The 26,735-nt window shown below is 47.9% G+C and overlaps 2 protein-coding genes across 12 annotated transcripts; both read right to left on the reverse strand.

Moving 5' to 3' along the window:
- Positions 1-193: 193 nt before the first annotated feature.
- NEIL1 (nei like DNA glycosylase 1) lies at positions 194-6,325 on the reverse strand. Of its 10 annotated transcripts, none has more exons than XM_074354143.1 (10): positions 6,090-6,325; positions 4,399-4,495; positions 2,626-2,745; positions 2,468-2,531; positions 2,107-2,206; positions 1,556-1,683; positions 1,219-1,246; positions 976-1,037; positions 642-807; positions 194-477 (listed from the first exon to the last, which is right to left on the reverse strand). In XM_074354143.1, the coding sequence occupies exons 2-10, from the start codon at positions 4,470-4,472 to the stop codon at positions 407-409; spliced, it is 813 nt and encodes a 270-aa protein (XP_074210244.1). In that variant the 5' UTR covers positions 4,473-4,495; positions 6,090-6,325; the 3' UTR covers positions 194-406. The 10 variants fall into 10 exon arrangements, with proteins under 10 accessions (XP_074210244.1, XP_074210240.1, XP_074210239.1 ...); XM_074354139.1 differs by having other exon boundaries at positions 4,039-4,495; positions 6,090-6,323; XM_074354138.1 differs by having other exon boundaries at positions 4,039-4,495; positions 6,001-6,323.
- Positions 6,326-12,544: 6,219 nt separating this feature from the next.
- Positions 12,545-17,767, reverse strand: COMMD4 (COMM domain containing 4). 2 transcript variants are annotated; one of them, XM_010955229.3, is made up of 8 exons: positions 17,680-17,767; positions 15,303-15,374; positions 15,021-15,086; positions 14,784-14,823; positions 14,372-14,491; positions 14,110-14,190; positions 13,606-13,782; positions 12,545-13,521 (listed from the first exon to the last, which is right to left on the reverse strand). In XM_010955229.3, exons 1-8 carry the CDS (start codon positions 17,680-17,682, stop codon positions 13,481-13,483), a joined length of 600 nt encoding a protein of 199 aa, XP_010953531.1. In that variant the 5' UTR covers positions 17,683-17,767; the 3' UTR covers positions 12,545-13,480. The 2 variants fall into 2 exon arrangements, with proteins under 2 accessions (XP_010953531.1, XP_045372798.1); XM_045516842.2 differs by lacking the exon at positions 15,021-15,086 and having other exon boundaries at positions 17,680-17,727.
- Positions 17,768-26,735: the final 8,968 nt, after the last annotated feature.

The raw sequence follows: 26,735 nt of genomic DNA on the forward strand, positions 1-26,735 counted from the left end.
TCTCTGCACCACCTGTGAAGGGCTATCCCTGCAGAGGCAGACTGTCCTCTGAGAGCCAGGGCCTTGAGGCCTGGAATGGGGCTCAGTATGCCATGCTGAGGCAGTGGCCCTCCTGTCCCCAGGGCTGGGCAGCAGGCCCTTCACACTTGGCCTTCCCACACCTTCTGCAACCAGCCCAAAAAGTGCCAAGAAATTCAACTTTATCAGTTTATAGGAAATTACAGCATTTTCCACGTGGCTTAAAAAATGGAGAAGGTGGGGTACAATTTAAAACATCGTAGTTGTGCAGGAAACAGCCAGAGGGCCAGGGGCATCCAGTCCCCTGCAAATTCTAGGAAGCCACACAGGCTCCCAGATCCAGGGCAAGGCAGTGGGAAAGGGTGGATGCAAGCAAGCCTCCCTTCTGCTAAGAGGCCGAGGTCCCCTCAGGCTCCAAGGATGGGGTGTCAGCCTTGACTTTTTGGGGTCGATGGTGGCCTAGGGGAAGGACAGGCGAGATGGCAGCTCAGACCCAGGCTGAGGACTGACCCGACGGCCTCCCTCCCACCGTTGTCCACGTCCCTCCCGCTGGCTCTGCCATCCTTTTCTCTCCTGGGGAGCTTGTTTTGGGGATGCCCCTTACCTCGCTGAGAAAGACCCACCTGAGGTTGCTGGTCGTCTCCTCCTTTTCCCTTTCTCAGGGACTGGGGGCGCTTCTGGGTCCTGTTGGAGGCTGGGCCCCTTGGGTTGCTGGGCTGTAGTCTGCTCAGGAAGGCCTCTCCGTGCCCTTCGTGTCTTTGAAGGGGACTTGTTTGGAGGTGGAGGGTCCTGGGCGGAGGACACCCAGGTCCCTGAGCAGCTCAGCAGTTTAGAGGTTGGTTAGGACCCACCACTGCCCTCCACTGACAAGGGAAGGAGCTTCCCCAGAGCCTGGCCTGGGAGGAATAGCCAGGACAGGGGACAGTGCAGGGAGGAGGTAGGAGCAGGGAGCCATACCTCCACTCTGTCCTCAGGACCCTGCCGTGCTCCCTTGGATTTCTTCTTGCGGGACTTGCCCCCTGCAGGACACTGATGCTGATGGGGCTAGAGAGTCCTGTGGCCTCAGCCCTCCTTCTCCAGACTCCTATTCTTCCGCTCTGGGGTGACTCCCAGGGTCAGAGTGGGGACTGGGATGGAGGAGGGTGCTGTAGCCCTTGCAGGCACCTAGTCTCTTACTGCATTACTGCAGGAGTAGCTTACCTTTAGGTGCCAGGGGTCCAGGATCCCCCTGAAATGGAATAAGAATTCAGGAGTCAACCTGGCAAGGTAGTTTTCTTGGAGAGGCAGAACTCACACCTATCCTCCCAGATCAGGCTTCTCCTAGGAAGCCTCTCTGACCATCTCCTCCCCCCAGGTCAGAGCCAACACAGAGAGAGAACCCTGGGCTGCTCCACTAGCTGGGACCATGGGACTCAGGAGGGGAGAGGCATAGCACAGGGAAGGCTTCGACCCTCATGAACAGTGTGACCCCAGGTCTTTTCATCCCATCAGCTTCCTCAGGGACTTCTTTTGCCTGTGTGAGCATTAGGGCCCAAACCTGGAACCAGATGGTGCGGCCATTCCGGTCCCGCAGGGAGCTCATGCCTGGCATGCCATAACACCGCAGCCAGGCTCGGAAGGCAGCAAAGTCCTCCTCTCCGCTCTCCGGCCCGTAGCCTTTGCCCCCTGTGGGACAGAGGAACCAGGTGGAGGTCAGAGGGCTGACTTAGGCTGGGAGGAGGGGGAACTTGGTTAGACCTGGCTCAGACCTCAGCTCCACAAGCTGATGGACGGAGTCAGGGGACCAAAGCTCTCCCTCCTCTAGCAGTGTAACCTCAGGCTGGTGTCTTCCCCACTCTGGACCATGGCTTTCCCATCCTGGAGAAAGAATTCTTGCCCTACCTGCCTCATGGGCAGCTCAGAGGACATAGACACCTGACAAGTGAACATCAGTAAAGGAGGCCTAGTCCATTTACAAAAACTAGGTCCACAAACTTCCATTCCCCAGGTAGGGACCCAGGCCCCAGAGAGGGGTGGGTAGGAGCTGTCCCAGGTTACATGACATGCTGAAGCAGAGCTTATTGGCCATCCTTGCCTCCCAGGCCTCACCCAGCTGGACTACTTCCTTAGGCACTGAGTGGCACAGCTCCAACAGGTCTGGGTTCTGCAGCTTGGCCTTAATCTTCTGGCTCAGGGTCAGCTCTGGGCTCTGGAGAAGGGGCAGGGGGAGGACCTGGCTGTCAGTATGAGGCAGGGCCACTCAGAAGAAGCTGACCCCCAGGGAATCCCTTCTGAACTTGGCAGGACTCTGAGAGGTTCATCTCTGCCCCGCCCCCCAACATTGTAGAGAAAGGGAAACAAGCTGAAGCGGAGAAGGGACCTGCTTAAGCGAAGCTGGAGACATGCAACCGAGCCCATACCCATCAGCCTGCACTGATAGGTGTGTGCGTACCCCTCCCTGCATCCTCACCAGCCTGCGCTGCTGCAGTGCCTCCAGAACCGTGCGGGCCTTCTCGAAGGGGGGTATCCTCAGCCTGCAGTGAGGTGGCAAGGGAGCCAGGCTAAGCAGTGGGGAATGTGAGCACACCCAGCCACCCCAGCCCACATGCCCAGGGCCTGCCTGCTGACCGGTGCAGGATCTCTGCCCGCAGATAGTTGCCAATGCCATTGAAGAACCGCTGGTCCAAGAGGGCCTCACAAATGGGCCGGTCGAAGGCCTTGTCTGCCAGGTTTCGTAAGACGTTCTCCCTGGAGGGACACAACCTGGGCACATGAAACCTATTCTACCTGCCCCACCCCTCCCTGCCTTGCAGTGGGTTGGGGGGGAGTTGCTGGGGTGCAAGGGAAGGAAACAGGGAGTCCAAGTTCCCCTTCTCCCAGCCTCAGTGGTATTTTGGCAGCAGGGACCTCAGTTTTCTGATAAATGGGAACAACAATGTAAGATTCTAATTCATTACAAAAGGTAAAAAATACCAATCAAAAGCAGCATCTTCAAGGAAACATGAGTCTGTACGTGGCGTATATATCACCAAAATGCCTCAGACTCAGACATTTTTGAGAACAAGGTGATCACAGGAACTTGGGTGTGCCTGCAGTCTGGAACTCCCTGTCTAGGACTTCTGGCCAGATAAGAGGATTTGACATTGGTGGGGTCAGCTCTTCTCAAGATGCTGAAGATCTTCCAGGAAGCTGGTACTGGCTCTGTGCAGCAGGAGTGAGGGGCAAGTCCTGGCTGGTGAGTGCCGTGCCCTGACAGCCCCCATCCCTCCTCCAAGGGTCATGGGTCTCTCCTCATCACCATGAAATACATCTTTTTTCTTTGTGGAAAAGGGTTAATGCGAGGCTGACTCAGTGATGGGCACAGGATCATATGGAATAGAGGGTCAGAAGGCAGAGTTCTGGGGAAAAGGTAAGAGTGGAAGGTTAGCCTGGGAGCTAAGATGGTCAGATCCCCAAGGGGAGCAGATCCCCCCAGGCTCCGCAGCTGGAAGACCAAACAGCCACGATGCTCATCATGTGAGAGCAACTTCAGTGGGGCCCTCCCTCAGGCAGAAGACAGTCACAGAGACCATGAGACACAGACAGTGGGCAGGCAGAATGTGGGAGACCACAAAACCTGCTTCAGAAACCATATCATTAGGCAGCCCCCTCCCCACCCCCTTGAAGCAATTCCTTCCTGCTCAGCTTCCCTTCTCATCCTGTTGTTAAAGCCCCTCCACCTTTCTTTCTTCTTAGCCTCCTGAGGGTGCCAAGAAGCAGTGTGGGATGCTGACATGAGCCCCGGCTCTGACACTAACTGGCACGTCCTCAGGGCATGCCTCCCCATCCACCTCTTGCCCCCACCTCCTCCCACATCAGTTTTGGGTTTTCCCATTCATTATCTCAGGGAGCTGCCACAGGTAAGGACACTGCCTTGGTCTATAGAGGAAGGGACTGAGGCCCAGCGGGGGCTGGAACTTGTTGCTCATTGGCCAGCGAGGCGCTAACAGAGCCAGGCCTGGAGCCCAGGACTGTGTCCATCACACCTCGTGCTGGCCCTACCTGAACTGCTCATACTCCAGCAAGACACACGGCCCACGGCCTGGCTGCCACTCGCCCCCGAGCTCCCAGTGGCCGAAGCGACGGATGTCCACAAAGCAGAGGGCGAGTCGGGGGCCAGATGGAGCTGTGTAAAAGCGCAGGTGGGCGTGGGGCGGCAGCACGTCGCTGGGGGCCAGCTGGAAGGAGCCAGTCATGCCGAAGCGGAAGACAAGGGCCAGTGGCTCCCGTGGGGGCTGGGCCCCAGGCAGGGGGCTCAGTGTCAGGCGCAGCTCCTTGCCACGGGCTAAGGCTGAGATGTGGTAGGCACTGCTCTCAAAGGGCACCTCTGGGTTGCGGCTGACAGGTGACTTCTCCACGCACCCGCTGAACACCAGCCCCCGGCATTCCTCATTCACAAAGTGGCTCGCCAGGTGCAATTCAGGGCCCTCAGGCATTCTGTGGGAGGGGTGGCCAGGCCCTGTGGGGGAGGATGACAACAGGTTGGCCTGGGTGTGCACCCTGTGAGGTAGGAGTTACCACCTCACATTATTTTCAGAGGAGAACCCAGAGTGTCAGAGGGGGCCATGTTCAACTGGGGCTGGCAGGAAAGTCAGCTGGCTTGGTCACAGCCCCTGGCCCCACCAGAAAATGCTGAGAAAGCCCAGGACACTGGGGAGCTCGGTATAGGAAAGTATGACTGCCTTGCTCACAAACACCTTCCACAGGCTTCCATGAAGCCTTGCTGATTTTACAATAAAATCCAGATCCTTCTGGGGCACGTGCCATCATCTCATTTCCTCCCAGGCTCCCCCCAACTCACCTGCTGCAAGCACACAGCTCTTCTTTCACGCGTGCCTTCACCCCTGCTGCCTCCTCAGTCCCGGAACACTTGAGAGAGGCCCTCCCTGACCATTTTATCCAAGGCAGCATCCCCCCGCTCCACGCCCTGCACGTTTTCCTTTCTTCGGGCACTCCCAGAACCTGAAATTATTTTATTTTGTCCTGTCTGCCTCTACCTCCACCCCCACCCTAGAGTGGAAGCTCTGCTTGCTCATCACCCCATCGCTGAGAATCAGGCCTGCATCTGTTGCCACAATGACTGAGAGAATGAACCTGACCCCGCCTGGGAGAAAAGAGCTGAAAAAACTGAAGCTCGGAGGTTCAGCAGGCAGTGAAGACAAGCCTGTCACCACCCACTGGTCAGGACCATCAGGAGGACAAGGAGGAAGGCGTACAGGTGTCCCCAGGCCCATCAGCGAGGGAGCCAGGTCTACACGACTCCGAGGTGAGGGCAGGGGCAGCAGGCAGGGCTCCCCAGCTCCAGGCCGTGGTCCGGGAGGCAGAGAAAACACCCAGGTCAGGGCCTGACGCCGAGAGAAGCGCGTACCCCTCTTTCTGACCCTCGCCGGTTCCCACCGGGCGGAGGGAGGAGTTTGCCACTTTCCTCCTCCCCGGGGCGTTGCGGCATCGAAAGCGGAGATGGTTGTCGGGAAGAAGGGAGGTATTTAGCCAGGGCCGACTCCTTTGCCCTTTTCCATCCCCAACCTCAGCGCCGCCCCGGGCTGGCACCCGAAAGGGTTCGTTTTGCGGGAAAAGGTAAACTTCCAGGTTCCTAATTTCGCTAGGGGTGGACGCTCTATGGCTCGCCTCCCACCTTCACATCCCCCACCCCCGCTGCCTGTCCTCGGCTAAGCCTGGCTCCTCTCCTCCCCACGATCCCCAACCCCGTCCTCTCCTCAGCTCTACTGCACACACCCCCCGGCCCCGGCCCCCGCCGCAGGCTACCTGCGCCCCGCGCGGCTCCCACCGGCCTGCAGCCACTGTGGGCTTAGTGCCGGGGGCGGGGCGGCGCCTAAGAGCGCGCCGGGGCCTGTGGTCGCTGCTCCAGCGCCTGCTGGGAAGTGTAGTTCCTCAGGCAGGTTGTGGGGGCCCCCGAGCTGGGGGGCCCGGGGTATGGGAAAGGCTGGGAGGTAGCGGAAGAACCTGGCTTCCTGCTGCTTGGCGCCGGCGGAATCAGGGTCAGGCCTGAGGTCCGGGGTTGCAGCTGTCTCTCTGTGGCTGTGGGAAGTCACCTGGCTAGTCCGGGACAGGGTCAACGCTCCCAGCAGGAAACAGCAGCAGCGTCCCGATGCAGAGGCGCCTGCAGCTGTGCGCGGGGCGCGCACAGGGGCGCGATAAATGCAGGCTTTGGGGACCCGGTGGTGGCCCTAAGTGTCTACGCATAGTCAGGCAGAACGCATAAACAGAACGTCATCACCACCTGTCGAGTGGGAAGTGCGGCCAAGCAACAAAAAGCAGGGGCCTAGAAGCGGAACCCACTTCCGATGTGGGGGAGGGTCCCTCTGCGGTGACATTTAGGTTGAGACCTCAGAAGGAGCCATCTGGCAAAGAGTGGGGTCAAGTCAATAGGGCAGGCGGAAAGAACAGTCGGTGCAAAGGTCTGGAGGCCAGAGAGCGACTGGCCCACTGAAAGAAGGCGTGTGTGGCTGGGGGCAGTGCTGGGAGTGAGGACGGACACACAGCAAGGTCAGGTCCTGTCCGGCCTCCGGAGGCCTCCTTAAGGAATTTGCACTTCATCTTAAGGGTAGTGGGCACTGTGCCTGACCCATAGCCCTGATTTACCCCCTTCCCACTACTTGTTCCTCCCCTCTTCATCTATTTATTCATTTATTTTGACAGAAGTATTTTAAAGTAAATGAGACAAATTATGACACTTCCTCTCTAATACTTAAGCATGCATCTCTAGAAAGTGATACCCTACAAAGCCACGATACCTTTATCAAACCAAAGAATTAACAATAATGTCTTAATATCGTCTAATACATAGCCCACATTCAAATTTTCCTAATTGTCCCCAAAATGTCTTTTATAGCTAATTTGTTCAAGGCAGAGTCCCAACAAGGATTATATGTCTCTTTGGTAATTTTTAATCTAGGTTGGACCACCCTCCCCATCTCCTACCCACCTCACTACCCGATCCTTTTTTTTTTTGGTCTTCATGATACTGACCTTCCTGAAAAGTCCAAACCAGTTGTCATTTGAGATGCGCCGTCACATTCTAGATTTGTCTGATGTTTCCTTGAGTGTTGTTAACCTGTTCCTCTATCTGTAGTTTCCCCTGCACACCAGTAATTAGATCTAAAGGCTTGGAGATACATACATTTCCTAGGTTCTGCTCTGACTCCAAATTGCATCACATTAGGAGGCCCCTAACATCTGGTTGTCCCACTTCTGTGAGGCTGAAGTTGATCACTGGTGAGGCTGTGACAGCCAGATCTCTGCGTTGTAAAGGTAAGTCTCATACCTTGTGACCCCTAAGTAATCCAGGGGTGACTTCTTTGTTTTGTGGGTCTCTTTTGTTTGTTTAAATTAAGGTATAATTTACGTACAGTAAAATTCATCCTTTTTAGAGTGTGAGTTTTCACAGATAAATACACCCACATAACCATCGCCACAATCAAGATAATATACTTCTATTATCCCCCCAAATTTGCCCATGCACCTTTTTAGCCAACACTTCCACGGTGCCCCCTGGAAACCACTGATCTGTTCTCTACCCCTGTAGTTTTTGTCAGTATCATACACAGGCATACCGCATTTTATCCCGCTCCACGTTATTGGGCCTCACAGATACTGCATGCTTTTACATACTGACCGTTTGTGGCAACCCTGCGTTGGCCTAGCATTTTTTAGCAAAAAGTATTTTTTTAATTGAAGTATAGTTGATTTACAGTATATTACTTTCTGGTCTACGGCACAGTGATTCAGTTATACATGTATACATATGTTCATTTTCATATTTTCATTATATGTTATTACAATATATTGAATGTAGTTCCCTGTGCTATACATTTGAACTTTGTTGCTTATCTATTTTATATATGGTAGTTTGTATCTGCTAATTCCAACCTCCTAATTTATCCCTCCCCTACCCCACTTTCCCCTTTGGTAACCATGAGTTTGTTTTCTATATCTGCGAGTCTGTTTCTGTTTTGTAAATAAGTTTGTATCATTTTTTAGGTTCTACATATAAGTGATGGCATATGATATTTGTCTTTGTATGACATACTTCACATAGTATGATAATCTCTAGGTCTGTCCATGTTGTTGAAAATGAAAATTTCATTCTTTTTTACGGTTGAGTCTTATTTCATTGTATATATACTACATCTTTATCCATTCATCTGTCAATGGACATTTAGGTTGCTTCTGTGTATTGGCTGTTGTAAACAGTGCTGCTGTGAACATTGGGGTGCATGTATCTTTTCAAATTTAGAGTTTTCTCCAGATATATGTGAGGTGTTTTTAAATTAGGGTTTGCGTATTGTTTTTCCTTTGACACAATGCTATTGCACACTTAGTAGACTACAGTATTGCATAAACAAAACTTCTGTATGCACTGGGAAATCAAAAAGTTCTTGTGACTTGCTGTATTGCAATATTTGCTTTACTGCAGTGTTCTGGAACCGAACCTGCAGCACCTCCGAGGTATGCCTCTTCAAGCAATCTTAAGTACGTAGCCTGTTGAGTCTGCTTTCTTCCTCACAGCATAATGCATTTGTTATCCATCCATGTTGTCATGCTTAATCAGTCCATTCCTTTTGATTGCTGAGTAGTAAGTCCACTGTGTAGTCATATCAGCGTGTTTATCCACTTACCACTGAGGAACATTGGGTTCTTTACGTGAGGCAATTCTTCAGTACCAAGCAAATACCTGGTTTCACATCACATCAACTTTTCATCTAATGGCTTTATCATCCTTGGTGATCCTTGCCTCAATCACATATTTCATTGGGAGTTATAAAATGGTGATTTTCTTTGTTTCTTTCATTTCGGAGGGGGAGGTAACTAGGTTTATTTATTTATAATGGAGGTACTGGGGATTGAACCCAGGATCTCGTGCGTGCTAGGCATGCACTCTACCACTAAGCTATGCCCTCCTTCCCAAAATGGTGATTTTCTAATTCTGTCATTCCTTCTACAATAGCTGGGATTCTTCTGTGAAGAAAAGCTTTACCTCATTGACTAGGGCTATTTGGTTATCCTGAAATACCAAAAAGACAGAATACATTCTGACATTCTTCTCTTTTATGATCTGTTTCCAGACTAAGAATTTGGTGCAGTAACATCCAATGGTGACAAATTATGACTGAACTGCGGACGGGGTCAGGAGGGGAGACTTTATCTTTCGTGGGCTCAGGGATTTTTTCACATTCAGGATCTTTAAATCTGTTGCAATCTTTATCTTTCCCTCATTTATTGAAAGAGCACTTTCTTAGTCACTGGGGCTCTACAAACATGGAAACACAATTCCCATCCTTACAAAAGGCTGGTAGAAGGCAAGTGAGTAAATACAAAATTACAATGCAGGGTTACAATAGCAATGAGAGGGTGTCTGTGGGATTCTGTGATAACACAGACAAGAGAATGCTATGTGGGAAAGCAAGCTTATATTATACATTTGATGAGACTTAGAACTTTCCTTGTGACTTTTTTGTCTGCCACTTCATTTTTGTCTTCTTTTTCTTGCCCTCCTGTGGGCTACTTGCACATCTCTTAGAATTCTGGTTTGACGTACCTGGGTTGTGTTACACTGTATAGCCTTCGAGGTGGTTGCTGTAGGTATTGCACTGTACACACACCATACACACACTGTACACACACTGTACACACACTGTACACGCGTATGTGCTTGTCCCAGTGCGCTGGTATCGACACTTTATCAATTTGAGTGACATATAGAAACGTTACCTCCCTTTACCCTCCCGTTTATAATAACCATAAATATCTCCTCTACATACATTGAGAACCACATCCAACAAATTTTTTGTTTTGCTTCAACTATTGAACATAATTTCAAAGTACTCAAGAGAAGGAAAGTTTACTGCATCCATATTTTTACTCTTCCCATTGTTCTTCCTTCCTGATGCAGTATGTCCTTGTGGCTTATTTATCGTGTACATAGCAGTTTGTTCCCCTGCTCCTATCTTGCCCTTCCTCACTTCCACCACCCCACTGGTAGCCACTGGTTTGTTCTGTGTATCTGTGACGCTGTTTCTGTTTTGCTATATTCATTTGTTTATTTTTTTAGATACCACATATAAGTGATATCATTCAGTATTTATCTTTTTCTGTCTGACTTGTTTCATATACCACCTTCCAGGTCCATCTATATTTTGAAAACAGCAAAATTTCATTCTTTTTTATGGCTGCGTAATATGTGTATGTGTATTTATATACACATACACATATATACAAATGATCTCACATCTTCTTTATCCATTCATCTGTTGATAAGCACTTAAGTTGCCATATGTTGGCTATTGTACATAATGGCACCATGAACACTGGCGTGCAAGTATCTTTTTGAATCAGTTTTTGTTTTCTTTCGATATATACAGCCAGGAGTAGAATTGCTAGCTCAGATGGCTGTTTACTTTTAGTTTTTTGAGAAACCTCCATACTGTTTTCCTCGCCAGCATTTGTTATTTGTGGACTTTTTGATGACAGCCATTCTGACAGGTGTGAGGTGGTACCTCATTGTGGTTTTGATTTGCATTTCTCTGATGATTAGTGAAGTTGAGCATCTTTTCATGTGCCTGTTGGCCATCTGTATGTCTTCTTTGGAAAAAAAAGTCTACTCAGGTCTTCTGCCTGATTTTTTGTTGGGTTGTCTGTTTTTTGATATTGAGTTGTATGACTTATTTATATATTTTGGATATTAACCCCTTATCGGTCATATCATTTGCAAATATTTCGTCCCTTTCAGTAGGTTGTCTTTTCGTTTTGTTTATGGTTTCCTTTGCTGTGCAAAAGCTTTTTAGTTTACTTAGGTCCCATTTTTTTTGCTTTTGTTTCCTTGGCCTTAGGAGACAGATCCAAAAAAATACTGCTACAGTTTATGTCAAAGAGTGTTCTGCCTGTGTTTTCTTTGAGTTTTATAGTTTCCCATCTTACATCTAGGTCTTTAATCCGTTTGGAGTTTAGTTTTGTATACGGTGTGAGAGATGTTCCAGTTTCACTCTTTACCCCCCCTTACATCTTCAGGCGACTTTTGCTGAATAGAGGATTCTGGTTGACACGTATTTTCTTTCAGGGCCTGAAAAATGTTGTGCTGCTTCTTTCTGGCCTCTATGGTTTTTGGTGAGAAATTCAGTGTCATTTGAACTGTTTTCCCCCTGTAGGTGAGGCGTCATCTCTGTCTTGCTGCTTTCAAGAGTCTTTCTTTTCTTTAGTGTTCAGAAGTTTGATGATGATGTGTCCTAGCAGAGATTTCTTTGGGTTTAATCTGCATGGGGTTCAGTTTCTTTATAGGTTTGTGTCTCTTGCCATATTTTTGAAAATTTTAGCCATAATTTCTTTGAATACTTTTTCTGACCCACCCTCTCTCCTCCCCTTCTGGGACTCTGAAGATACGAATACGCGATCTTTTGTTACAATCCTACAGGTCCCTGAGGCTCTGTTTTATTGAGGTTTGTTCGTTTGTTTTCCAAGCATTTTCTTTCTGTTATTCAGATTGGATAATTTCTATTGATTTATCTTCAGATTCACTGATCCTTTCTCCTACTGTTTGAGATCTTTACTTGGGTTATTGTAATTTTCAGTTCTAAAAATTTCTACCTGGTTCCTTATGCCTTCTGATGAGGCCTGAGCCTTTTTTTTTAATGACAGCTGCTTTAAGATGCTTGGCATAGGAAGATTTTGGTGTTGGCATCTGTTCCCTTTTTTCATTCAAGTTGTGATTTTCATGGTTCTTGGTACAATGATTTTTAAAATCTGAATCTGAGACATTTTGGGTATTGTTATAAAACCCTGGATCTTATTTACATCAGTGCCAGTGGGGAAAGGGGTGTGCCACCTCCTCACTGCCAGGTGGGCTGGGAGTCTAAGCTCCCACTCAGCCTGTGCGGGCAGGGGCAGGAGGGGGCATCTGGCTGGAGCACAGCAGCTACTGTCTGTAACTCTTCTGTCCTGCCAGGCCTTTGCCTGGAGAGAGCAGGCTTTTGTGAGGGCTTCTTGTGTCTGTGTGTTGGTGTTTCCAGGTGGCCTGCTTCTTCAGCACCCAAGCTTGGGATACATGAAGCAAAGAGGAAATCTAAGAAATGCTCTGCTGTGTTGTTCTTCAGGTCCTGGGGATCCCAGCCAGTCTGCCTCCTTCTCGGCCCTCTCACAATCTTATGTTTGTTTTATGTACAATGTCCAAGCTGTACTGAGTGGGATAAATAGGGAAAAGCCCATCTGCTCCATTTTTCCAGAAGTCAGGAGGGAGTCAGTCCTTATCTCTTCGATGCTTAAATCATCCCGTCTTTGGCCAGGGGGACGAGCTGGCGCCTAGCGACCTGACACATTATTCTTTGATGGCTTCCTTGTACCCCAGGATGTTCTAGGCTCACCTCGTTCTCTCTCTGCCCCAGCCCTGGAATCAGTCCCTTCTACCAGGGCCCCTGACTGGCCTAAGTCAGCCCTGGGGGGCCATTTGTCTTGGTGTTTTCAGGTTGCTATGACAAAATACCATGGACTAAGTGGCTTAAACAACAGACATTTATTTCTCACAGAAGAGGCTGGAAAGTCCAAGTTCAAGGCAGAAAGCAGTTCTTGGTAAGGGCTCTCTCCTGCCCTGCCAGACAGCTGTCTCCTTATGTTCTCATGTGGCCTTGGTACATGCTTGTCGGGAGAGAGTCTTTTCTCCTAATAAGGGCACTAATCTCATCAAGAGGGTCCCACTCTCATGACTTCATCTAAACCTAATTATTTCCCAAAGGCCCTACCTCCTAACACCATCTCACTAGGAGTGAGAGCTTTGACACATGAATTGGGAGAGGGGGTGATGGTCACAAACATTCAGTCCATTATCCCATTTCTCTTGCCAATGAGTGGCTCAGGCATGGGCCCTTCTCTCTTCCTAAAGAAGGTGGCAGGAAGGCAAGGGCTCTCCTTTCTCTACTTGGGGCTCTGGTGTTGGGACACCCACTTGCTGCCAGCCTACGGACAAGACCAGCACAGAGACGGCAGAGCCAAGAGCACGGGAGGACTGGGAGCTAGAACCCTGGTTGTTCTGTCTACGGATAAGCTGTTTCATTTCAGCCCTTGTTCTGCCTCACCCGAGCTGCCTCAATCAGCAGCTGAGAAGAGAAAAATGCGTGATGGGTCAGGGAGGGCCGTATGTCACTTGGTCTCTCTCACGAAAATGGCTCTGAACCCAAAAGAAACCCATGCACATGCTCCTTCACACTTCTTGCACGTCTGTTTATTCTTTCTGCTCATGAAAACCACTGACAAGTGCCCTTCACGGGGGAGAGAAGGCAATGCTGGCAGAGGTCTCAGGATCCCTACGCTGAACACTCAGGTGATGACCCAGGAAGCCAGAGACCCCGGAGCTGGGGCCACCTCCTAAAGGGAGGTTCAGAGGGCAGCCACCCGCCACAGGTAGGGCAGCTCCGGGCGGGCGCAGACACTCTCCTCCTCAGCCCAGCGAGCTCATCAGGGTCTGGGCCTGCTTCAGTTCTGCAAGGGAAGAGGGAGGCAGGCGGGGAGCAGTTAGGCAGGATCTGGGGGGCCCTTCACCCTCCAGGTACAGCCGAGCCTCACCTGCCAGGAGGACCTGGAACTTGTCTGTTGAGAGGGACATGGCAACAGGCTGGGCCGGGGCACCCGAGGCAGCTGCCACCTCCAGCCGCAGGTGCACCATGGGCTCCTCCACGGACCGCAGCAGGCTAGAGCTCAGCGTGTAGTCCACCCGCCAGCCCACGCCTGCCAGCCTGTTCACTGCGACACGGCGAGGGGCTCAGGGTCACAGGCAGGAGAGCAAGGCGGCCCTCAGCCCACACCCTGGCTCAGCCCTGAACCCTTCAGGGCTGTGTGGCCTTTGAGAAGTTCTCATCTCTGACCCAGGGCAGGTGCTCAATGATCAGAAGCTCAGATTACCCACAGCCGACCTCAGAGGAAAGAAGCCTGGGCGGGAGTCAGGACTCCCAGCTCTGTCACTGCCCAACATGTGATGCGGTTAACTCTCCTTTCTCAGGACAGGCACCTCCTGGGCTGCACACACCTAGCATGGGGCCCAGCCCCTACCCTAGCCCGCCCCACACTCACCTCGAAGGCTGCAGGCCCGCAGGTGCTCTTGCAGGGGGCTTTGCTTCTCCTCATAACAGCGACACAGGCTGGCCGCGTGCTCTGGGGGCAGAGGGCAGTCCCTGAGCTAGAAGGTGGGGGCTGGGGCATAGGCTGGTCAGAGGGCCAGTCTTGGGCTCCTGGCCCAGAGAGGGCAAGGTGCATCTCAGGGTCACACAGCCTGGCCTCTGCCCAGCAGCCCTCGGCCCACAGGTTCCCCACCTGCCTGCCCTCGTCCCTGTACCTTTGGGCAGCCCCAGCTGCTGCAGTTCACTGGACAAGGACTCGCCATCCACGCTATGCTTGGCCGCGCTGGAGAGGATGAAGCTCAGCACTGCCACCGTGGCCTTCACATCACCTGCCTCTGGGGGGACCCGTGGGTGGAGTAGGGGGTGTCACTGTGGCCCCAGCCACATCCTTTTGCCCCACTATCTTCAGTACAGAGCCCCAAGGCCTCCTTGAGCACTGAGCACAGCTACTGCCCCACCAGGAGCAGGCAGAGGACACTGGGGGCAGGACTGGCAGCATCTTCCCTCATGCTCCTCTGCTGAGGCAGGCGAGTCAAGGTGGGCTGTGGGGGGAGGGGCCTCGGTGCCAGGCCCCAGGCTGAATACCCAGGGTCGCCCAGAGGTCTGTGGACCCAGTGGGATACTCACCAAACCTGGCATCAGCAGTGAGCTTCAGGATCTTCTCGTACTACAGGGAAAGGAGACCCTCAGCGGGTGCCAGACCCCTGCTGACCAGCCCTTTGCCCCCGGCCTGCACCCTGTGGTAATGACGGGAGGATCCAGGGAGGGCGGGACACTGATCACCCACCTCCCTGGGTCTGGTGCGCTGTCAGGCAGAGGGGTCACAGGGTCGTGGGACAAGGGGGTGCTGGGCCCTGCACTCACATCAATCCCCTGTCCCAGAAGCTCCTTCAGCACCTGGCTACACAGCAGCCTCAGCTTCACGGAAGACTGGAGGGGAAGGCCTTCTATCAGCCAGATTGGCCCACCTCACCCCACCATGCTAGGGGGCTGGCTCAGAGAGGACTGGCCACGTGATCAAAGTCACACAGCATTAGAGGATAGCCAAAGAGTGCTGAGGCCCCAACCCCAGAGTGACCTCACCACCCTCCATCCCCAGAGACCCCATCCCTCCCTCCCCCACCCCCAAGACCCTGTGCACTCAACAATCTTGGCCAGTGTGCTGATCTCTGCCAGGACCCAGTCAGGACAGTCCAGATCACCACAGAACCGGAACCTCTGCAAGGGAGTGAGGCAGGCGGTCAGGCTGGAGGGCGGGCTGGGGTGTGGCCAGGTGCCTCCCATACAACTGCTCCTCAGGGACCCCACTGCCTGTCCAAGGTGGGGCTTCTATTCGGGCCTCCAATGAAGTCCTCTAGCTATGGTCAAAAGTGACTTTCGCCACTAAGTCCCGTCATCCTCTCCCTTAACTCCTCAGCAGCATCTGACACAAACCCATCCTTCTCAAAGCAGCATGTCCTTCTGTACTCCTCCCTCTGGCCTGGCCTCTGTCTCATTTGCTGCCTCACCCTCGTTTCCCCAGCCTTCAAATGGTGATCAGACTGCCTGCGGCCGTTACTCTGCAGCCAGGGACTGGGACTGCTGGCGAGGTGACAGGGTGTTCAGGACAGTCTTGCATTCACTTCTCTATTCCAGGGCTTTTTAACCTTTTTGTGCCCTGGACTCATCTGGCATCTGGTGAAGTTTATAGACCTTTCTCAAAATAACATTTTTAAATGTATAAAATACATAGAAAAAATACACAATAAAAGAACCTAATTGAAAGTTATCGAAATATTTAAAACTGGTGATGTGACATATATTTCAAGTCTAATAACCATAGTAACTTAGAAACGAGCCTAAACAAGATGTAAACAATGCCAACAGCGGTGATGTGACGTGAAAATACCTGACTTCTCGTAGTGACAATGTCACAGGTGCTGCTAATAACACTGGGGTTTGTTGTCAACATTCATAATTGAAGGAAATATATATTTCAGTTTGAAGTTAGTGAAAATTAAGATGTAATATTTTCCCTAAGATCCTGGGCCCCTGACTTTTACCCATAGACGTCTTTTATCATCTCTATATTGTTTACATTTTTACCACAAGAACATGTTCCTGGTGTAATTTCTTAAAATGCTGGCATGTCTCTAGGCTCTGCCCTAGGGACCTCTCTTCCCAACTCACATTCTCATTGAGAAAGGTTACACATTTTTAGGATTCAAAGATCATCTTTATGCTGACAACTCCCAAATTTATAACTGCCATTGTAGATTCTCTTCTGAGCTCCAGACTCTTAAATCTAGACTGCCTCCTAGCCAGCCACCTGTGTGGGCAGCTCAGACACCTCACTCACCCAGCGTGTACCAAGGTAACCGGTGTTCTTCCTACTGAAACCTGCTCCCCCTCTCCTGGGCTTCCCACCCCACTGAGCACCTCCACCTAAGAACCAAGCCCAGACCCCTCCAGCTCCCTTTTCCCTCATGCATTTAACTCCTGAGCCCTGAGCCCTGAGCCCTAATTTCCTCCACTTCCATCTCTGTTCTCTCCACCTTCCACTCCATCTCCTGCTGCCCCAGGCTGGGCAATTTGTTTCTCTCTTGCTCCCTCCACAAGTTAGCGGAAAGGCCCTTTCTAGCGTCCCAGTGCCCTCTTCTTACAGTCCAATCTCCTCCATGTGGCTCTCAAGACCCAGCAAGCTTTGGTCTTTGCTTGCCTGTCCAGCCTCATCTTTCACTAGCCTCCAATTTCTACTCTTCCAGGTAGTGAAACGCATTCATTTCTAGGAAACCATGCTCTCTCTCATCTGAGTCTCTAAATGCTGTTCCCATCTGAAGACGTAGCTCCCACCAGCAGCCCCCGCCATGCCTCCTACCCTGTGGTGCACAAACTGCACTGACCCAGCCACCTTTCTTCCTGCTCCCAGGCCCTCGGGTGATGTCATCCTCGCCTTCCTTACACTAGGCAAGTTAGGCCCCTTCCCCTCACGTCTTAACTATGACTGCTCATTCAGGCCTCCAACTTTGCTCTTCCCTCCTGCAGGTGAATTCCCAGTGCCTGGCAGTACATGGTATAAAGAAGACATTCACAATCTGTTGAAGGAATGAATGGATGGATCCGTTGGAGAGTCCCAACCTCAAACCTACTCCGTTCTGACAGAGAACAGTGAAGGGCCTGCCTAACATTGCGGAAGACTGAGCCTAATTACAAGCAAGTTCTTCCCCAAGTCCCACAGGAGGGCTGGGAAGTGGGCACTTTGGGAGGTCCTATTATCAGGGTAGAGGAAGACCTGGAGAGACGAACCCCAGCTCCTGCCCCGCCCTACCCATCCTGCTGGGGAGAGCGGCGGAAGGGGGCTTTTCTCTACCAGACCCTCGGGCTTCACGACTGCACACAAGGTGTCTGTTGAGGCAACCCAGCAGACTCCCAATCTCTTCGCTCGCAGCGCCCCACCCTCCCCGCAGCGGCAGCGGTGAGATCTGGGGGCTCCTGCCCTTCCCGCCCCCAGCACCCCGGCCTCGCATCACCCCTCACGCCTCACCATCGCGCCGGGACGCCCGGGTCCAGGACTTTCTCTTTCCGGTCGGGCCCGGTCAGCTGACGCGGCGGTCACGTGGCCCGGGGCGGGGCTCCGCGGGGGAGGGCGGGGCCTTCGCGGGGGCGGGGCGTCCTGCCCCGAGATGCCCGGCTCGTAACGCGAGGCCCCTCAGTCTCCGGAAGCCTTCCCCGCGAGGGCCCAGCGCCAACCCGCAGGTTAACCGAGGGCAGGCCCTAAGCGGTAGGAAGAGGGAGGGGAAACCGTTTAATTTGTTCACCTTAAGGGAGCGGGAGCCCAGGCCTGGGTCTGGTGCTTAGTGTCTTACCCCTTGTACGGGGGTATTCAGGTCGTTTCCATGGTTTGCGTCAGTAAGCGATGCCTTTACACGTAGCTGTGGGCTGTGGCAAAAGACGTATTGGTTTTTTTAGGCGGAGGTAATTTGGTTTGCTTATTTATTTATTTTTATAGGAAGTACTGGGGATTGAGCCCAGGACCCTGTGCATGCTAAGCATGCGCTCTACCACTTGAGCCACACCCTCTCCCCCGTATTTTTAAAAACTTTGTTGGAATATAATATACACACAAGAAATTGCATATAGTGTAAGTACAAAGTTTAATGAACTTCCATGAACTGTACACTGCATGTAATCAGCACCCAAATAAGGAAACATTACCGGTACTCCAGATATCTCCTTCAGGTGCTAGGGTATTTTATTTCGTTTTGATGAGTCCCCTTAGTTGCCTAGCAAAAAGGCCTGCAACACTTGACATGCTCAGGTGAACTCTTTTGTGGCTTTACCAACATCAGATGTTTATTTTAATTTTTCCCAATTTAATGGGAGTAAAATGGGTGGCTTTAAACTTGCTTCGGTCTGCTTAACTGGCGAGTTTGAGCTAATGGATGGTCGAGGAAAACTAAGTTTCCGATGTCCACTTGAAGAGATAAAAATAAAAAAAAACCAAAACAGCAACAATAAAAATACACTAGAGAATAGACTAATAACCAAAGAAGAAATTGAGCAGTTTGAGATCTCTTCAGTTCCATGCCCCTACCCGTAGTCTAGGCCCAGCTGGCTTTATTGTTGAAGGCTTTTAAACTTTTAAAGGACAGACAGAACCCATGACGATTAAACAGCTCCCTAGAGATGGAAAGCTTCCCCAGTCTGCTAGAATGATCTCACTTATGAAGAGCTTTTTAAAAAATCATAATCACGTTGAAGGCAACAGCGTGTTGAAATACACCATGTCAAAGAAAAATTTAAAGAGTATAGGAATTGTTCAGCTTACATTTCATCATCTCAATAGGTGAGAAGAAAACAAGTGATAAATTTGGGAAACCATTTCTTATTAAAAAGGAGAAAAAAGAAAAAAATTACGAATAGATGAAAACTGCCTTAAGTTGATAGAGTATTTGAAAAACAAAACAAGAGACATCAAACAGACAAATTTAAATTTGGAAATAAGGCCAAAAGGTGGGTGGCTTATCCTTTTAATGTCATACTGGAGCATTGTCTCAGATTTGTTTCACAAATAAAGATAATTTGACTATTTAGAGCAGTGGTTCTCAAACTTTAGAGGGTATCAGAATCACCTGCAAGGCTTGTTAAACCAGTGCTGGGCTCCACCCCCAGAGTTTCTAGTCAACGAGGTCTGGGATGGGAGCTGAAAAATTGCATTCCCAACAAGTTCCCAGGTATGCTGGTATTTTCAGTTTGGGGACTTTACTTTGAAAATCACTAAGGTAGGAAAATGTACCTGAGAAATTGTATGTTAACTTACAGATTTCTGCCCAGTAAAAAAGTTAACCCCAAAGATTTCAGTTTTATTGCCCCATAGGACATTGTTACGTTTTGTCTTTAACTCAGCACACACTTCATAATGCCTTTCCCAATGCACTAGAAATACTTCTCAAAATGTTCCTTGAACTAACTTTACCATCTTACTGATTAATTAAATATTTGAATGAAAGTCATGTTTTTCATTTTTTGGAAGTCAAGCTTTCATACACTATGCTCACGCATAGCCCTGGACAGCAGGGCACAGATACTAGTGTGGACTTGAATGCTAGACGGATTCCTTTGAAGTCGGGAACAGCAATGTGCTCTCATTACTGCGATCCAGCGTTGTTCTAGAGATACTAAGGCTGGTGGTTCCCAACTGAGGGTGATTCTGCCTCCCGGGGGATATTTGGCAATGCCTGGAGATATCTGTAGTTGTCACAACTGGGGAGTGATGCTGCCATCCAGAGAGCAGAGGCCAGAGATACTGCTAACATCCCACAAGGCGTAGGACAGTCCCCAGTAACAAAGAATTATCTAGCCCAAAATGTCAACAGTGCTGCTGTTGAAAACTCTATTCTAGTTAAATAAGCCCTGGAGAAAACTATTAGCATAAATGTTGGAAAAGAATAAACTAGTATCTGCAGATGACACACTATCTAGGAAATCTAAGAGAAGCATCTGAAGAACAGTTGAAAGTCACAGAATGCTGGGTGGCCAGTGGTGGGGGCTGGAGCATTGGGTGTAGACCAGGCTCACCAGGCCCACCTGGGGCAGAGGAGTCAGAGGCCCACAGGTGAGCGCCCGCCATCCCAGCCCCACACACCTCACAGGTGGAGAGAGGGAGGCTTCATAAGGAGCTGGAGGCAGGCCGGGAAGTCCACGCCTCGTTTGTCCGACCTCCTGCCAGCCTGAGAGAAAGGCGGAGGTCAGAGCTGGGAGGTTTTGAGAGCCCCAGCCCAGTCCTGGGGAGGGGAGGCCCAGGGAGGGGCAGGGTCAGCCCAAGTCCCTGAGCCCATAAGGAGAGGACTCCAGCGAGGCCCAGGAAGCCTGGGGCAAGCTGAAGACCCTGTCCTTTGCCGCACAGATCACGATGGACGTTTAGTCCAGCCTCCGGTCAGGATGTGATTTTTTGGCTTCTAACGCCAAGGCCCACCTCGCCTTTCTCTCCTCTTACCTGCCACACTTCTGCAGCCCCACGATGAAGGTGAGTGTTTCCCTGAGAGGGCCTGAGGGGCTAGGGTTTTAGGCCCAGGATGAGTTCCTCAGGCTGGATCAGGTGGCCAGTCCGAAACAACCCGCCGTGCACCTCCTTCCCGCTCCGCACAGCCACAGCTGCAGGGGGGTGGGGGGGAATCCCAGGGACGAGTCCTCCTGAGGCTGGCCACCTCCTTGCAGCCCCGCAGCAGCACTGTTCCTGCAAGACCCAACACGAGCCCCGTGCCCATCCAGTCTGCCTCCCCAGGCATGGAAAACACTGGGCTTTGTACCCCCAACTCCACGCCAGGTTTCCTGCCCAGGAGGCGGCTGAAAAAGGAATTGGGCTCACCTGTTGGAGAAGGGTCTTTCCCTGACTTCTGTGAGCTGTCACCGCACATTATCTAAACTGGGGAGGGGCTTCTGAGAACCCTGATGTGTAGCCAAGTTGGACAGAAGTGCGGGTAACGAGGGGAGGGGTGGAACGACGACTTCTGATTGGTGTCTGAGGTGGGGGCTGAGCCCTTCTCCGTGTGGTCTGATGCTGTCTCCAGACAGACAGTGTCAGGACTGGATTGTAGGACACTCAGCTGGGGAGATGGTTGGCATGGGGGAAAACTCGCATATTTGATTTCAGAGTATTCAGTATGTAGAGGAATAGAGTTTTTCCTTTTAGCAACTGTGAATATAAATTTCATAAAATGGTATCGTACCCTATGCTGTGTTTTGGAACCTGATTTTTCACTCAGTGGTAATTAGTGGCAGGCTTTGGACAGGCTCAGAATTGTGTGGGTCCCACCCTGGGTCCCAGCAGAGGGGAGAGCACTGGAGGAGGAGTCTAACAGGTTGCTGGGTGACCTTGGGTAAATCTCTTCTCTCCTCAGAGCCTTGATTTTCTTGGTCAAATTAAGGGCAGGGAGGGGTGTGGGTAGTACTAGGTGAGTGTCTGAGAGTCGAAACCGCCACTTAAAGTCGGGCAGGCTGTGCACTGCAGAACTCCGGGGTGGGGGAGGGGTGTTCTCATCATCATCTCTGTGAATGGAGTCCCCAGAGCTGAGCAATAAATAGGCCCTGCCCGAAGTCTGGTGCATGAACCTATTGGTAAGGCAAGATGGTTTTAGGGGGTATGCAGATACATTCATTCTTACAGTTACCTTCTATTTATAGTAAATGATACCGGCTTTCCATTTATGGTGTATCAGAATCAGCCGAAGGACTTGTTCACCCTCTGGAGATTCTGATTTGGTAGATCTGAGGTGGAGCCTGAAAATTTGCATTTTTAACAAGTTCCCAGGTGATGCTTGTTGCTGCTGGTTCAGGGGCCGCCCTTTGAGAACCACTTACCAAGTTGCCTTTTAAAATACCATTATTTAAACTAACACAACATTGTAAATCAACTACACTTCAATAAATAAATAAGAACATATGTATATATAACTGAATCATTATTCTGTACACCAGAAATTAACACAGCGTTGTAAATCAACTATACTTCAATTAAAAAATAATAAAATACATTTGTTTAGGTTTTAAAAATGAGTAGATGTTCAACATCACTAGCCATTAGGGAAATACAAATTAAGACCAGGGAAAGAGAACACTATGTCCCTATTAGAATAGCTGAACTAAAAAGTGGTGACAGTATCAAATCCCAGTGAAGATTCAGGTAAAACTGGGTCTCTCCTGTATTGTTTGTGGGAATATAAAATGGTACAAACACTCTGGAAAATAGTTTGGCAATTTCTTTTAAAACCCAACCGTATACCTTCTATATGACCTAGCAGTTGCCTCTTGGGCATTTATCTCAGAAAGATAAAAACTTATGTCTGCACAAAAACCTATATATGATTGTTCATGGCACATTTATTTGTAATAGCCCCAAAGTGGAACAGCCAAATATCCCTCAAAGGATGGTTAAGCAAACCATTTTACATCCATACTATGAAATACTATTGTTGACCTTAAAAATAAAGCAATTATTTTACTAGCAAAAATGGGTTTATTTGGAAATGGCAGAGGAATTGAAATTTGGGATAAGCAAGCTATAGTAAAAGGCATGAGCAAGTCCAACAAACAAAGGGAAGGAATGTTACTTTATAGAGAAAAAGGAGGAAGTTGAGAGGGTTTTCTTTTTTTTTTGCTTTTTCACATTTTTTAATTGAAGTATAGTCAGTTTACAATGTTATGTCAATTTCTGGTGTACAGCATAATATGTCAGTCATACATATGCAGACATATATTCATTTTAATATTATTTTTCATTATAGGTTACTACAAGATATTGTATATAGTTCTCTGTGCTATGCAGTAAAAACTTGTTTATCTATTTTATATATAGTTGTATCTGCAAATTTTGAACTCCCAATGTATCCCTTCTCACCCCCTTTACCCCTGGTAGCTGTAAGTTTGTTCTCTTATGTCTGTGAGTCTGTCTGTTTTGTAAATAGGTTCATTTGTGTCTTTTTTTTAGATTTCACATATAAGGGATATTATATGGTATTTTTCTTTCTCTTTCTGGCTTACTCCACTTAGAATGATGATCTCCAGGTCCATCCATGTTGCTGCAAATGGCATTTTATTCCTTTTTATGGCTGAGTAATATTCCATTGTGTATATATACCACAGGTTCTTTATCCAGTCATCTGTTGATGAACATTTGGGTTTCTTCCATGTCTTGGCTATTGTAAATAGTACTGCTATGAACATTGGAGTGCATGTATCTTTTCAAATTAGAATTTCATATGCCTAGGAGTGGGATTGGTGGATCATAGGGTAAGTCTATTTTCAGTTTTTAAAGGAATCTCCATGCTATTTTCCATAATGGCTGCACCAAACTACATTCCCACCAACAGTGTAGGAGAGTTCCCTTTTCTCCGCACCCTCTCCAGCATTTGTTGTTTGTGGACTTCTTAATGATGGCCATTCTAACTGATGTGAAGTGATACATCATTACAGTTTTGATTTGCATTTCTCTGATAATTAGCAATGTTGAGCATGTTTTCATGTGTCTGTTGGCCATTCATATGTCTTTATTGGAGAATTTCTTGTATAGGTCTTCTGCCCATTTTTGGATTGGGTTGTTTGTTTTTTTTTAATTATTGAGTTGTATGAGCTGTTTATATATTCTGGATTAAGCCCTTGTCAGTTGCACTGTTTTCACGTATTTTCTCCCATTCTGTAGGTTGTCTTTTCATTTTATTTGTGGTTTCCTTTGCTGTGCAAAAATTTGTAAGTTTAATTAGGTCCCATCTGTTTATTTTTGCTTTAATTCTATTGCCTTGGTAGACTGCCATAGGAGAACATTGCTAAGATTTGTATCAATCAGAAAATGTTTTGCCTATGTGCTCTTCTAGGAGGTTTATGGTCTCCTGTCTCATGTTTAGGTCTTTAAGCCATTTTGGGTTTATTTTTGTGTATAGTCTGAGGGAGTTGTTCTAACTTAATTGATTTACATGCAGCTGTCCAGCCTTCCCAACCACTTGTCAAAACGACTGTCTTTTCTCCGTTTTATATTCTTGCCTCCTTTGTCAATGATTAATTGACCATAGATGTCTGGGTTTATTTCTAGCCTCTTTATTCTGTTCCACTGATCCACATGTCTGTTTTTGTGCCTATACCATGCTGTTTTGATTACTGTCACTTTGAAGTCTGGCGGAGTTATTCTTCCAACTTTGTTCTTTTTCTTTGGTACAGCTTTGGCAATTCTAGGTCTTTTGTGAATCCATATAAATTTTAGGATTGTTTGTTCTAGTTCTGTGAAAAATGTCCTGGGTAATTTGATAGGGATTGCATTGCATCTGTAGATTGCTTTGGGTAGTATGGCCATTTTAACAATATTAATTCTTCAACCCAAGAGCATGGGATATCTTTCCAATTCTTTAAATCACCTTTAATTTCCTTAGTTAATGTTTTACAGTTCTCTGCATATAAGTCTTTCATCTGCTTGGTCAGGTTTATTCCTAAGTATTTTATCTTCTTTCTGTTTTGTAAATAAGTTCATTTGTATCTTTTTTTTTAGATTCCACATATAAGTCATATCCTATGATGTTTGTCTTTCTCTTGGTTGTTCTGTCTATAATTGTGAGAGGGGTACTGCAGTCTCCAACTAATAGTTGGAGAGCTGCCTATTTTGCCCTTCAACTTTTTCAATCTTTCTTCTTTTATATGGTCTGTCATTAGGTGCATAATGTTTATAACTGTTATATATATTCTTGCTGTATTGAAATTTTTATTAATATATGTCCTTTTTTGTCTCTTGTAAACTTTTTTGATTTAAAGTCTGTTTTGTCAGATAGTAATATAGCCAGCCCTCCTGTCTTTTGGTTACTATTTGCATGGAATATCTTTTTCTGTTCTTTCACTTTCAATCTGTTTGTGTCTCTGATCTCAAGTAAGTCTCTTGTAGATAGTGTATAGTTTGGTCATGTGTTTTTATCCATTCTTCCAATCTGTCTTTTGATTGGAGAATTTAATCTATTTACACTTAAAGTAATTATTGATCAGGAGGGATTTGTGTCACTGTGCTGTTTGTTTTCTATATGCCCTAAGCTTTTTTTGTCCCTCATTTTCTGCATTCCTGTCTTTTGTTGTTTAGTTGATTTTTTTTTTTTTTTGGTAATGAAATGTTTAAATTCCTTTCTCATGTTCTTTTGTGTATATTCTGTAGCTATTTCCTTTGTGGTTACCATGGGGATTATAGTTAACATCTTAAAGTTATAACACTCTAATTTGAAATTATACAATTTTAACTTCAAAAACATGCAAAATCTCTGTTCTTTTACAGCTCTGGCCCCACCTTTTGTGGTTGTTGATGTCACAAAATGACATCTGTATGTATTGTGTGCCCCAGAACATACACTAATAATTCTTATAAATGCATTACTTTCTTAAATCATATAGGAAACAAAAAGTGCAGTTGGAAACCATTGCTGCAATAATACTAGCTTTTATAATTGTCTATGTAGTATTTATATTGTGATCTTTCTTCCTCCATATGGCCTTGAGTTCCTGCCTAGTGTCCTTTCATTTCATGTTGCAGGACTCCCTTGAGCATCTCTTGCAGGCCAGGTCTTGTGGTTACGAACTCTCTCAGCTTTGGTTTATCTGGCAATATCTTGTTTCTCCCTCCCTTTTGAAGGACCATTTTCATGAATATAGGATTCTTCACTGATAGTTTTTTTTTTTTTTTTTTGTAGCACTTTGGATATATTGGCCCACTTCCTTCTTTGGCTCCAGATTTTCTGGTGAGAAATCTCTGGGTAATCTTTCTGAGGAATCTGTGTGTTTATTTGCCTCACTCTTGCAGCTTTCAAGATTCACTCTTTGTCTTTGAAAGTTTGGTTATAGTGTGTTTCCATGTGGATCTCCTTTGAGTTCATCTTACTTGAAGTTCATTGAGCTTATTGGATATTTATATTCACGTCTTTCATCAAATTTGTGAAGTTTTAAGTCATTATTTCTTCAAATACTCTGCCCCTTTCTCTTTGTCCTTCTGGGATTCCCACGATGTGTATCATGTCCACTTGATGGTGTCCACAGATTCTTTAGGCTATGTTCGCTTTTCTTCATACTTTTTTCTTCTATTCCTCAGCCTTAATAATTTCCATTGTCCTGTCTTCAAGTTCACAAATTCTTCTGCCTGCTCACATTTGCCTTTGAATCTCTCTTGTGAATTTTTCATTTCAGTTATTTTACTTTAAGCCCCAGAATTAATTTTCGGTTCCTTTTTAGGTTTTTCTATCTCTTTATTGATATTTCCATTTTGTTCACACATCGTTTTCTTGATTTTATCCCATCTTCCTTTAGTTCTTTGAACATCTTTAAGACAGTTGTTTAAAGACTTTGTTAAGTATATTTGCCATTATGTCTTTTTTTAGGGATGGTTTCTGTTGATTTCTTTTTTCCTTTGAATGGGCCGTACTTTCCTGTTTCTTTTTCTGCATTGAGATACTTTTTGTTTAACACTGGTTATTTGAATCTAATAATGTGGTAACGCCAAAAGTCTAAGTCTCTCCCTTCTTCAAGGATGTTTTCCGTTACTGATTTTCTTTAGAGAGTGTGTGTGTGTGTGTGTTTTATTGTTGT

The sequence above is a fragment of the Camelus bactrianus genome, chromosome 27 (assembly GCF_048773025.1).
Source record: "Camelus bactrianus isolate YW-2024 breed Bactrian camel chromosome 27, ASM4877302v1, whole genome shotgun sequence".
In the NCBI taxonomy this organism is placed as follows: Eukaryota; Metazoa; Chordata; class Mammalia; order Artiodactyla; family Camelidae; genus Camelus; species Camelus bactrianus.